Source organism: Penaeus monodon, chromosome 18 (assembly GCF_015228065.2).
Source record: "Penaeus monodon isolate SGIC_2016 chromosome 18, NSTDA_Pmon_1, whole genome shotgun sequence".
Lineage (NCBI taxonomy): Eukaryota > Metazoa > Arthropoda > Malacostraca > Decapoda > Penaeidae > Penaeus > Penaeus monodon.
Window position 1 is genome coordinate 7,614,686 of NC_051403.1, and position 13,232 is coordinate 7,627,917.

General features: G+C 33.4%; 1 protein-coding gene across 1 annotated transcript in view; it reads left to right on the plus strand.

The window, feature by feature from the left end:
- LOC119584212 (3-hydroxyisobutyryl-CoA hydrolase, mitochondrial-like) overlaps positions 1-11,172 on the plus strand; it is a gene marked incomplete at its 3' end in the record, with an annotated part of 33,796 nt that extends 22,624 nt beyond the window's left edge. Inside the window, 1 exon segment of the mRNA XM_037932723.1 lies at positions 11,095-11,172. Coding sequence (XP_037788651.1) covers positions 11,095-11,172 — 78 coding nt within the window.
- Between the last annotated feature and the right edge of the window lie 2,060 nt (positions 11,173-13,232).

Sequence of the window (13,232 nt, forward strand, 5' to 3'; positions counted from 1 at the left end):
AAAAATTATTTGAAAAATTTCCCAATAGTGATTAAATTTTAAAAGCTTTTGAGATTGCAATAGCTATAATCTGATGGTGTAATCCAGTATGTGTGCAGCAAGGCAGAGTGTGACTGAGGCTTCCCAGTAGTCCTCAGGTGAGTGAAACGCTCACTGGCTGAACATACAATTGATGTGAGTGGCTGGAGTTACCCTCGTCTATTCTTGATTCTGCTCCTCGCCAGCAAGATGGGGGCCCAGGATGGTCTAGTGAAGGAGTATTTTTTTGTAGCATTGTCACTCTTATACCTGAGGTCGAAATTCAAAACATTTGGAGAAAAACTAAAGAAAAAAGGTGGCTCTACATACTGGTAACATGGTCCCCCACTTTCCCCTTTTGCTATATTCACCATCTGATTATCATTTTGATTTTATCCCTATTTGCTGGATAGAAAAAAAAAAATTTTCCCTGGTTATATATCTACATATTGTGACTGTCTATATCTCTTTCTATATTTTGGCCAATCTGTCTACCCTGTACCTTTCTATAACTTTTTGTGTCTGTGTGAGAAAACGATATACTTCCAAGATGACATGGTGTTTTTGTTTAAAGCTGGGGACTTATCAACATTTACTATCAAATTGGGACAGGATGGATCAATTGGGCACAGAAGCAACTGCAGATCTTGAGCAAAATGTCCCTACCTCATTAAAGGTGACTTTCGAGCATTTTAGAACGAGGGGCCCCACCTTACCCTCCAGGAATGCCTCACCATGGAGTGCGAATGGTATGCGGTTCTACCACGATCTGACTTCAGTGAAGGTGAGTGTTTTGCAGAATATATGTTATCTATTATTGTTACTACCCCTTAGCTGTGTTGTCATGCCCGGTTTGATTACTGTGATTATGATGATGATTACTTATCATTATTATATTTTTATCATTGTTGTCTTTTTTATGTCTATATTGTTATTTTTGTATTTTTGTTATTTTTAGTAATATTAGTATTGTTATTGCTACTATTATCATCATGACATTAATTTTTATTTTTATTATTATTATTATTATTGTTGTTGTTGTTGTTGTTGTTATCATTATCATTGGTATTATTATTATTTGGGATAGTTGTTATTGTCATTATTTTTATTGTTAGTATGTCATTTTTATTATGAATATTATAAATTTTATTATTATATTATTATTATTTTATTATTATTATATTATTATATATTTATTATTATTATTATTATTATTATTATTATTGCTATTGTTGTTATTACTTGTACTTTATTGTAGCACTACTATTATTATTGTTTTCTGTTATCATTTTTTTTCTTTATTATTATTATGATCATTACTATTTTTATTATCCTTGTTATTGATATTTTTTTAATGGTTTTGTTCCTTGACAATTTATTATAATTGCTCTTATTATTGTTATCATTATTATTAATTTTTGCTCTTTTCTTTTATTACTAGTATTATGGCAGTTTGCATGAAATTTTGTGTATTCATTTTTGTAATTATTTCAACTGGGGCAGAAGAAAAAGAAGCCAAAAAAACACCTGCAAGAGGAATCTATTGAAAGCGACTCTGCTCCAAAACATGTGGAAGAAGACAGTTTAGATTTATTAGAGGAAGTTCAAGATATCCCATTTCAACACCAGAAATCAATACTGGCCCTTTTTGCAGTGGTAAGATGTACCCAAAGGAAAGAAAAGGAAGCGAGGCCAGGGGGAAAATAAAAGCTTACGGGAAACTGCATATGATGGGAAGATTCTCAGGAAAAGCCCAAGACCAAATTATTTTGTTGGTATCAGAGTCTCAGATTGTGAAATTCATAGAGCAATTGTGAGGATTCAAGGAGGTATTTATAGCATCTGATCCCAGTTTATATCAGACTCTGATTGATGTAGCGTCTTACACATTACAGTGCTGGTTATGTACTTGACAGTGATATTGCTCTCTCCATTGCATCCTCAGCATTAGATACATGCTGGGATAGATTGAAAGAAGATTTTGAAAAAGGCCCTATACAGATGACATTTTCGGGGATAGGGAGCTTTTCAGATAGAGTAGTTTATGCTAGGATGAGAGAGGATGAACATTACTTTAGATTGATCAAATTAGCCAAGGAAGTGCGCCAGATATTTTCAAGGGCGAGCGTGTGTTTACCTGACGAAAACCCATGCAGCCTCATCTTACAATTGCCAAGATGTCAAAGGTTCGTCAAAGGCAGGTGACTTCCCACGTAAAATCAATCCTGCAGCTTACCAGCCCTTTAAGAATATCCACCTTGGGTGCCAGTCAGTGTCTGGGCTTCAGCTCTTGAGTATGACCAGACCAAAAGACAAGGAAGGTACTACTGCTGTGCCAGCGAGATAATATTTGATGAAAATTGCAAAGAAAGAGGAGATCATTCCCGTTGTTGCTTCCCCAGAAGAACCTTTAAGATATTTGTAGGAGTTGGAGTGAAGTGATAAGATTTTTTTATTGGAAAAACATCAGTGATTTGCCAGATTTTTGTATTATATATATGTGTGTGTGTGTGAGTGTGTGTATGTATGTATGTATGTATTGTATGTGTTGTGTGTTGTGTGTTGTGTTGGTGTGTCGGTGTGTCTGTGAGGGAATGAGTGAATGAGAGGTGTGTGTGGTGCATGTGCGTGCGGGCGTGCGCTGCAGGTGTGTGTTTGTTTTATTATTCCTTTTAATTGATATTACCATCGATATTACTCTTTATAGGTATTACTCTTTGTAGCATCATTATTGCAGATGATGCTATCTTCATTATAAAAGTTATTCTTATTTTATTAGTATGGCATTTGTTATTATGTCATTGCTTTTGCTACATATTTTTGTTGTAATTGTTACTTAATGATTATAACCAGTATTGTTTTTGTTTTTTTCTCTGTTGTAGTCTTATTTTGTTGAAGTTATTACTAGTTATTGTAGTCCTTACTGTTGATTTATTTAGCATTGTTATGCAGTGGTGAAAGTACTAATCATTATTTTTTAGAATTATTTTTATTAGGGAATATTGTTAATTTTCTGTTCTTTGGTAACCTAAATTCCTTGTCTTTTCTTGTTACTACCTTAATTTTTGTTTAGGTATTTAGCAGATTTTTTAAAAATGATTTTTAATTTATTTGTTATATATTTTCTTTATTGCCTTTTGAAATATTGATTCAGATATAGTTCATCAGTTTTTCTCACATCATGTAGATATATTTTATTTAGCCATATGTGTTTTGATTAATACACTATTTTCTTTTTTTTATGGAAAAATTTCCCTTAAAAGGGGAAGTGTGTAGTCCAGTTATAAATTTCCTGCATGTCAGCAGACTTTTTGCCAAAAGGCTGTTTTAAAAAACTCTTTTAACCCCCATGGGCGAAACGGGGCCTTTTTCTCAGATAGACCCCCGGGGAAAGGGTTTCCCTCTCTGTCTGAAGTGACAGCGGAGAAGGTGGACGAGTACTTGTCGCCTTTGCCAGATGAGGATGAAAACTTGTTTTAAACAGGAATAAACTCTTGCTGTATGTACGCACAATTTTTGAGTCATATTCCCGACCCGGGGCCTATTTGGCTTTTTGGGATTTTTTCTGTTGGTATATTTTTCTTCTTTTTGTACGGGTTTTTTGTTTATTTTACTTTTTTTTTCGGGGGGGGATTAAATTGGCATTTTTTTCTTTTCACTTAGGGGGGGAGGGGGGGTGCAAAATTTCCCCCTTCCCAAGGCCAGGTGTAAAATGGTTTTTTATTTTAAAAATGGCTGTTTGTGGTTTGTTTTTGGAAGAACAATATTTTAGCTACCTGTTGTGAAGCCTGTATTTTTTTTTTAAAAGGTTTAACATTTTACGGGCATATAAAGAGGGAATCCCTTATCCCTGCTTGCATTAACACTTTATTGATATACCGAGGTACCTGAGTTTATCTATATCATTTCATTTTTTTTGCCCTTTTAAACCCCTTTTGGACAAAATTTTCTTTAGGGGTTCCAGCTCTCTTTTCATTTTGAGGAAACTTTTTAATTTTTTATTAAAACTGTTTTTTGTTTTTTTTCGCGGGAAAAATTTTCACTTTAAAAGTGGCCCAAAATTTTTTTGGGTTCACATTTCTAAATAGTTTTTTAAAAAAAATCAAAAAATTTAAATCCATTGTGGGGCCCAAAAGTCTTCCCCCTTTTTGAGGGGTTTGGTTTGGAAATTGTCTTGAAAAAGTTTTTGGGTCTACAAGGGGGCAACAAGAAGCCCCGGGACTAATTCAAACCCCTCTCTTACTTTTTCCCCTTTTTTTTAAAAACCAACAAAACCCACACACACACCACACAACCCCCCCACACACACACCCCCACACCCCACCCCAAAACCCCACACAAACACACACACACACACACACCCCCACACACACACAAGGAACCCAAAAAAATTTGGATAAAAAATCAAAACATTACAAAAGGAAATATTTTATATTTGTTATGGGGGTTTTTGTTTTGGAAAATTATATAATATATATATTTTATATTTAATATTTTATAAAATATATATATATATATATATATTTTATACAATATAAAATCTTATTAATATATTTTAATTATATATAAACTTGGGCTGATATAAAATTTAATATATATTAATATTATATAATATAATTATTTATATTTTTTTAATATATATTTTAGTTTATTTTTATAAAATTTTTAAATATTTTTTTGTTATTATATTATTGTTTATTTATATTTAATTTTTTTATAAATTTTATTTTAGGGGGTTTGTATAGGTATATATATTATTATAATATTTATAATATTTTTTTAATTGTTTATATATTATAATTATTAAAATATATATGTTATTATATTTATTATATATTTATAATATTAAAATTTATAATATTATATAATATATATATAATATTTGGGTTTTTTAATTATATATTAATTATATTATATATATATTATTATTTATAAAATAAAATTTTTGTTTTGTATATTCTATATATTAATATAAAAATTTATTATATTTATTAATATTATAATATTATTTTTTTGAAAATATATATATAATTATTTTAAAAATTTTTATTTTATTTTTATATTTATATTTATTTTTATTTTTATTTATTGTTTTATATTTTAATATTAATATTTTTTTTTTTTTATGTTTTTTTTTTTTTTTTTTTTATTTATTTTTTAAATTTTATTTTAAAAATTTATATATTATTTATTATTTTTTTTTGGGTTTTTTTTATTTTTTTATTTTTTATTTATTTTTTATAAAAAATATTTTTTTTTTTAAATTTGGTTTTTGGGGTTATAGTTTATGTTAAAATTATTTTATTATTTTATAAGATATTAATTTTTAATATATTTTTAATTAGGGTTTATATTTTTTTTTTTTTATATATATTTAAAAAATTATTATAATTTTATTTTTTTATTTTTAAAAAAATTTTAATATTTTTTTATTTTTTTTTTTAATTTTATTTGCTCATTATTTTTTTTTTTTTTCATCTCGCTGCTCTCCTCTCTATGCTTATTCTTTCTATATCTATATATCTCCTCTGTCCTCTCTCTCGTACCTATCCGCTCTCTCTCTCTCTCCATATCTATCTCTCTCTCTAGGGGGGGGGGAGGGGATCTCCTCTCCTCTCTATCTCTGTCTCTCTATCTAATCTCTCTATATCGCTTCTTCTGTTGTATCTCTCTCTCTGTCTATCTCTTCTCTATATCGCTCTCTCTTCTCTCTCTCTCCTCTCTCTATCTGTCTGGTGTCGCTCTTCTCTCTCTCTATCTCTTCCTTCTCTACTCTCCTATCTTTTCTAGTCCTGTCTGTGTCTGGCTATCTCTCTATATCTATCTATATCTCTCTCTCTCTCTCTCTCTCTTACTTCTTCTCTTCTCTCTTCTGTCTGGTCTCTACTCTCTGTCTCTCTTCTGCTCTCTCCTTCTGTCTATCTCTCTGTTCTCTCTCTGTCTTATCTATAGTTATCTCTTATCTGTCTCTCTCCTCTATGTATCTATGCCCTGTACTCTCATATCTATGTCTATCTACTCTGTCTCTCTCTCTCCTCGTGTGGTCTCTTCTCTCTGTCCTCATCGTCTCGGTCCTCTTATCTCTCTTAGTCCTATCTCTCTCTGTATCAGACTATCTCTGTCTCTCTCTCTGTCTAGATCTCTGGTATCTATATCGAGAGGTGTATTAGGTCTCTATCGGTCTATATCTATCTCTTACTCTCACTCTTCTATAATCGGTATATCTATATCTCTGTGCTAACCTATATCTGTCTCTATCTATCCTGGCTCTCTCATATGTTCTCTCTCTCTCTCTGGTTCTTCTCTATATGTGTACTATCTCTCTGGGAGGGGAGAGAGAGGGAGGTGGTGACGGGGTGGCTATTACTCTCTTATCTCTCTGCTCGGTCTATCTCTCCTCTATCTGTGTCTATATCTGCTATCTGTATCTCTCGTCTCCTCTGTCTATCTATGTCTCTATCTCTGGCTCAGTCTATCTGTCTCTCTGTCTCTCTCTCTCTCTCTCTCTCTCTCTCTCTCTCTCCTCTCTCTCTTCTCACTGTCTGTCTCTCTCTATCTAGTCTCTCTCTCTCTCTCTCTCTCTCTCTCTTTCTATCCGCTTCTCTCTCTCTCTCTCGCTCTCTCTACTCCTACGGGTTGGGGTTTCTCCCCGCGGTAGAGGCGGTGTATCTCTCTCTCTCCTCTGTATCCGTGTCTCTCTCATCTCTCTGCTCTCGCTCTCTCATCTCTCTTTCTCTGTCTATCTCATCTCCCTCGCTCTCGCGTCTCAGATCTCTCCCTCTTGCGCTTTCTACTCGCTCTCTCGTCTCTCTCTCTCTCTCTCTCTCTCTCTCTCTGCTACTCTCTCGTCTCATCTCCCTCTCCTCTCTATTCTCTCTCTATTCTCTCTCTATTCTCTTCTCTCTCTCTCTCTCTCTGCCCTCTCTCTCTTCTTCTTCTCTGTCTCTTCTGTGGTATCGCTCTGTCTCGGGTCGCTCTCTGCCCTCTCTCTCTATATATCGCTCTTCTATCCCTATGATCTTCTCTATGTCTATTATATACCTCTCTCTCTATCTCTCATCTTCGCTGACTCTATACCTTATATTTCTTATATATCTATATTTATCTCTATATCTATATATCTATATATCTCTATCTATCTCTATAGAATTCTGTCTTTCTATCTCTCTCTATCTATCTATATCTCTCTGTTATATATCTATATCACTCTCTCTCTCTATAGTCTCTCTCTCTCTTTACCTTATATATCTATATTCTCTACATAGTCGGGAGTCGGTATAATCCTATATATACAAGTCTATAATTAGTATCTCTACTATATTTATATATGTCTTATCTATCCATATCTTCTATCTCTCTATCTACATATTATTATCTATATATCCCATATGGGGGGGGGTGGGGGTCTATCTTCTCTGTCCTCCTCTTTCTCCCCTATCTCAGGGGTCTCTCTATAGCCTATAGTCTATCTCTAATAATTCTATCTATCATATATCGTATATATATCTATGTACTACTCTATCTTATCTACATATCTCTATATATAGTATATAGCGGGGGTATTCTCTCTCTCTTATATCTCTCTCTCTCTCTATCTCTCTCTCTCTCTCTCTCTATCTCTGTATCTCTTTATCTCTCTCTCTCTCTCTCTCTTCTCTTAGATTCTCTCTCGTCTCTTCTCTCTATCTCTCTCTCTCTCTGTCTCTATCTCTCATGTCTCTCGTCTCTACTATCTCTATCCTATTGTCTCGCTCTACATGTATGCTTTCTATATCCTTATATTCTCTATATGTATCTTCTCGTCTATCCTTTCTTTCTCTCTCTATATCGGTTCTTCTCTCTCACTATCTCTCTCTATATATCTACTCTCTCTACTACATATATATCCCTCTCGATCTACACTCTATCTCGCCTCATCTACTAATCTCTCCTCTATTTCTATATATATAGATCTATCGTTTACTCTACTCTCTGTTGATATTATCTACTCATACAATCTCCCTCCTCCTCATCTCCGCTGAGTATCTATATGTATTTATCTCGATATCATCTTATAATATCTATCTTAACTATATATCCACCTCTTCTCTTCCTATGCTCTCTATACTCTATATCTATCTCATTATATATATATAATATATATATATATCTATATTATACCCATATGTATATATATATGTTATTATATAGGGGGGTGTATATCTCTTGGCTATATATATAACCCATATCTATACATATCTATTATATATATCTTATATCGTATCTATTATATATTAATACACTATATTTACATATATATATATGTTATAATATTATATAGGGGTGGGGAGTCGTGAGCTCTATGTAATAGCTATTCAGTATTATACATATTATATATATATCCATATATATATTATTATATATATATACTGATAAATATATCTATTCTATATTATATCTATACCTCTCGTCGATCATTCTATAATATATATCCGTCTCCCTATATCTCTATCTCTTAATCCCTTCTCTCTATCTATAGATTATATACTCAACTATATATCTCTGCTATCTCTTCTCTATCTCTAGTCATATTCTATTCTCTCTCTGTCTCATCTATATCCCTATATCTCTCCACCTATATATCATACCTATCTATATATAATATTATATATCCATCTCTACGTCTCTATCCTCTCTACTCTCTCATCTACTCTCGTCTCTTATCTCTCTCTGGGGGGGGGGGGGTATATTCTACTATCTAGTCTCTTTCTATGTCTACTCTGAGGTCTCTTCTATCTCTGTCGTCTACTCTCTCTTCTCGGGTCTCTTCTCGGTGAAATATCTCTCTCTCTTCTTCTCTCCCCTATCCTATTCTATATCTCTCTTCTCATCTTCTCTTCTCTCTCTATCTCTCTCTTCTCCCTCTCTCTCCTCTCTCTCATCTCTTCATTCTATCTACCTATATACTCTCTTCTCTCATCTATCATTATCTCTTTATATCATCTTTCTATCCCTCTCTCGTTATCTCGTCTCTAGTCCCTCTATTCGCTATCTATCCTCTATATCTCTATTATCTCTATCTCTATATGCTATCTTCATACTCTCTCGTCTCTCTCTTACCCTATTCAGTCTATCTACTCTATCGTCTCTATCTGCTTCTATCTCTCTCTCATCTCTCATCTCTCTATATCTCTCTCTATCTCTCTTCGGCCCTCTCTTTCTCTCTCTCTGTCTCTCCTCTTCTATATCTTTCTCTTCTCTCTATATATCTATCTCTTTCTCTCTCTCTCTATCCTCGCATACTATTATAGTCCTCTCTCTCCTCTATCTCTATATATATATCTATCTCTCTCGTATCTCTCACACATAATCATCTATCTCCCCCTATCGTATTCAACATACCTCCCATCCGTCCCTCCCTACCTACTACAGTCCATACCCCATCCCTCCCTCCATCCCTACCTCCGTCCCTACCCCTCCCTCCCTAGCCCTACCTCCCTACCTACCTCCTCCGTACCTCCCTCCCCTAATCCCTCCCTTAGAACTGCTCTACCAAACCAGTTGCTTGTGGGTTTCAACCCTTTGCGCTCGGTACGTAGGGGAGCAGACCTAGGCCTCTGTTGGCTATTAGAGCCCGCTTTAGCCTTGCCTCTCTTTTGTTTCATTTTAGCGCGATTTTGTCACTTCTCCTTCCCTGACTTGTACTCCCCCGCTGATATTAAGCTTTCTCTTTTACTTCACCCCGTTCATGTATAACATTTTTGAAAAGTAATATATGTTAAGAAATTGATAGATATCTTAAAGATAAAAAAGGCATGGAAGCAGAACCTGGTCAAGAAATAATAAACATTTATCTTTAACCCCAATAATTGCTGTCTCTAGTGGCGCTAGTCTGTGATATATAATGTGTATAATATGATGGGCAAGTTTTACTTTCCTTTTTTCTCATTCTTTTTCATCAGAATTTATATCACATACTCTTCCTAAGTCCGCGGCGCGCGGGTGGGGCTGCTTAATGTTATTGCTGTGATTTTTTTAGGTGCAACTGTCCCCCCATTTTCTATAATTCCATTACATCCCTTTGTGCGGGGGATGGAGAATAAAAGAGTTGCATTAAATTTCACTTGAAAGGGTCAGCCCAAATATTGGATTTTACAGTTAGCCATCTATAATATAGCACAAATTAAGGCAAGCAATCAGCTTTAGTTATAAACAGTAACAATGAACAATAATGATACATTTTACAGGTGAGTGAAGAGACCTAAATTTCATAGTGTATTGTAAAATAACTCATCTTCAGTTGTTTTGCTATTGTATTCTATAGTTACTATCATATTTTCCTGATGAACAAAATTTTCAGATTTATTGCTCATATATTGTACTACTTTAAAAATAATTCTCAAAGCTCGCAGGAAAAGTTGTTGCTGAAATTTGATAAGGACCTGTGAAGGAAAAAAATTAGGGATGGTTTTCGTCTGTTTTGATGTCACACTGGTAACGTGTTGAGCTTGTTTATTGACCAGACTGTAAAAGTACACCATACATCATATGCTGACCTGAAATGGGTTGAATTTTTCTTGCTCTAATAAACCCTTTACAAGGTAAATCCTGTTCGTCACCAATTGCATGTTACGTTTGGTTCTGTCCTGTGCCTTACTGTTTTAAGGTTAATGATATACCTTCGTGTAAGGTGCGGCTGTCCTGTAATTAAGATCTTTATGGGAGGGTTTTAGTATTCTAATAAACTTTTGTTTTTTGCAAGTTGGGGATGCGCATAGAAAATGCATTGCAGGGGGTAACTTAAATATATTCTTAGTAATATCCTCATACAAAGTATACACTAAATAGGAACTATATCAAAGATTTGTTTAAAAGATTTGTATCCATAACAGAACTGAAGAGGCAGGTTGATATATCAGTTTCATGAGAATTAGAATAAAGTAAGCTGTAAGCTGCTTGTCATTTCAATAACTGTAACTTCCTGCTTTTCAAGGGTCCACATGGAAAAGCCAGTGTTATTAACTACAACAATGTAAACTTTTTGTTGTTTCAATATTTTTCAACAAATATTACCCTTCATTCTGACTTTCCTTCTAGGTGTAAGAGCACTGCTGATTGACAAAGACCAGAATCCCAAGTGGAAACCAGCCACCTTGAAGGATGTTCCCACCACCGGAGCATCACTCCGTACTTTGCTCCGTTTTTTTTTTTTTTTTTGTTTTTGTTTTTTTGTGTTTTTTTGTTTGTTTGTTTTTTTTGGGATGTTGGAATTTGTTTTTTTGTTTTCTTCCACCTGAAAAACGACTCTTTTTTAAAGATGTTAGGTATAATTTTTAATGCAGCAGTTGGTTAATTGTCGGTGGATTGTAGATATTCTTGAAGCTTTGGAGATAGGTAATGGCAGTGAAAAAGGAGTTACTGTGGTAATATATTTTTTTAACAGCAATGAGTGGTTGGAAATCATGCCTGTACAGTGGTAATTTTATTGCACTAGCATATTTCATCCTGCTTTCATGATGTTATTTGTAAGAGGATTGTTGTTTATGTTGTTTTTAAATGGGTGATATTTCAAGAAATTTCCATTAAGAACTTACTGTATGCTTGTATATCCTTTTTAACAAAAAATACAGGTGTATTTACACTGGATGACTGGACACCTAAATTATCTCCCCCAAAAAATTGTTTAAAGTATTCATATGCCTTAAAACAGATCATAAAATGTATCATTTCTATCTTGAGGTCTTTGCTATTTCTTTAGGGGTTGACCATTGAAAATTCTTTATTTTTAATAAATTATTATTTATTATTATTTTTTTTTTATTATTATTATTATTATTGTTGTTGTTAATATAATAATTTTCATTATCGTTACTAGTAAGAATTGCAGGAATTAATATGAAATGTGGTCAAAAGTAAAGAACTGTATGTATTGCAAGTCCATGTTTTAAAATATAAAGTAAGTTGTGGTTGTGTTGTGACTGGTGACTGGTACCTTTGTTTGTTTTTTCTCCTGTTTAACAGGTCCAGTTAACAGTGATACTGTAGGGTCACATGTATGTACAAATGTGTTCTCAGTGTGTAGTTAATATTTGTAGGATTTAATCATTTTGAAAATCTTCCAATAGGCTAACATGGTTTCTCGTATCGAGTATCAGTATTGTGTAATTATTCAATGGTATTTAAAATGGTCTTATTTGGTTCTTCACAAATTGGACAAAAGGCAGCAAGAAAAATGAAGAAAGCAGACTAAAGATTAAATCAACTTGGCATTGTTATTACATACTGTAACCTGTAAAATTGTCTTCTGTCCGAGTAAAATAGGGTTTCTTTTGCAGCATTTGTTCATTTATATATACGTCTGTCACTAACTTGCATGTGGCAGCCAGAAAAAAGAAAATTACATGGAGAAATAAAAACAAACAAAAGCTGAGATTAATTTCTTTGTATCTTTACCTCCAAGTTATGAAAGGATTTTCATGTCATAAGTATTCTTAACCATTCTAACCAATTGTAATCATAACAGTCACAGAAATGACAAGCAGAAGGTCCCAAAGATTCAGACGACAGTATACTGATTGTAAGTTTAATAGAATCTTGCAAATCTGAATATATGGGGATTAGCAATGTCGCTTTAATCCTTTCTCCCTGGGCAGTTGTATTTCTATCTGTATTTATGTAAGACGTAAGGAACTTGTTATAGATGCAATTATATTTAGTAGTTAATTTGGAAATGTAGATCTTAGAAGCAAGTATAAAAATGCCCCCAAACATGATACAAACATTGTAAATTTTCTTAGCTTGCCCTGTTTAATATAGAGCGCTAATTTGTTTCATTCTCTGAAATAACTTCCAATTTTGCTATTGCTAGTTACTACAAAAAGATATTCCCAGTCAGTGCTACCATATTTATTTTTCCATACCACAATTGAAATCTTCTATCTCCAATAAAAAATAAATGAGCAACAGCCTTACAAAAATAAAATAAACGTTAACCATGTCTAACTTCATCATCGGGACAGCCCTTTAAACTGACTTTTGGTGTATTTGTTCATAATCTGAACACTTTTTACTGTAGGGGGTAACTGCTTCAGTTTTCCTTGTCTGTAGTCTTTGATCTTCATGTTCATTCTATTTGATGTTCAAACTTCCCATACTCCCATATCTCTTCTTTTTTGTTTGTGTGTTTTATCAATGTCTCATCCTCCTCTACCCTCATTAGAGGTCTAGTCTCTTAA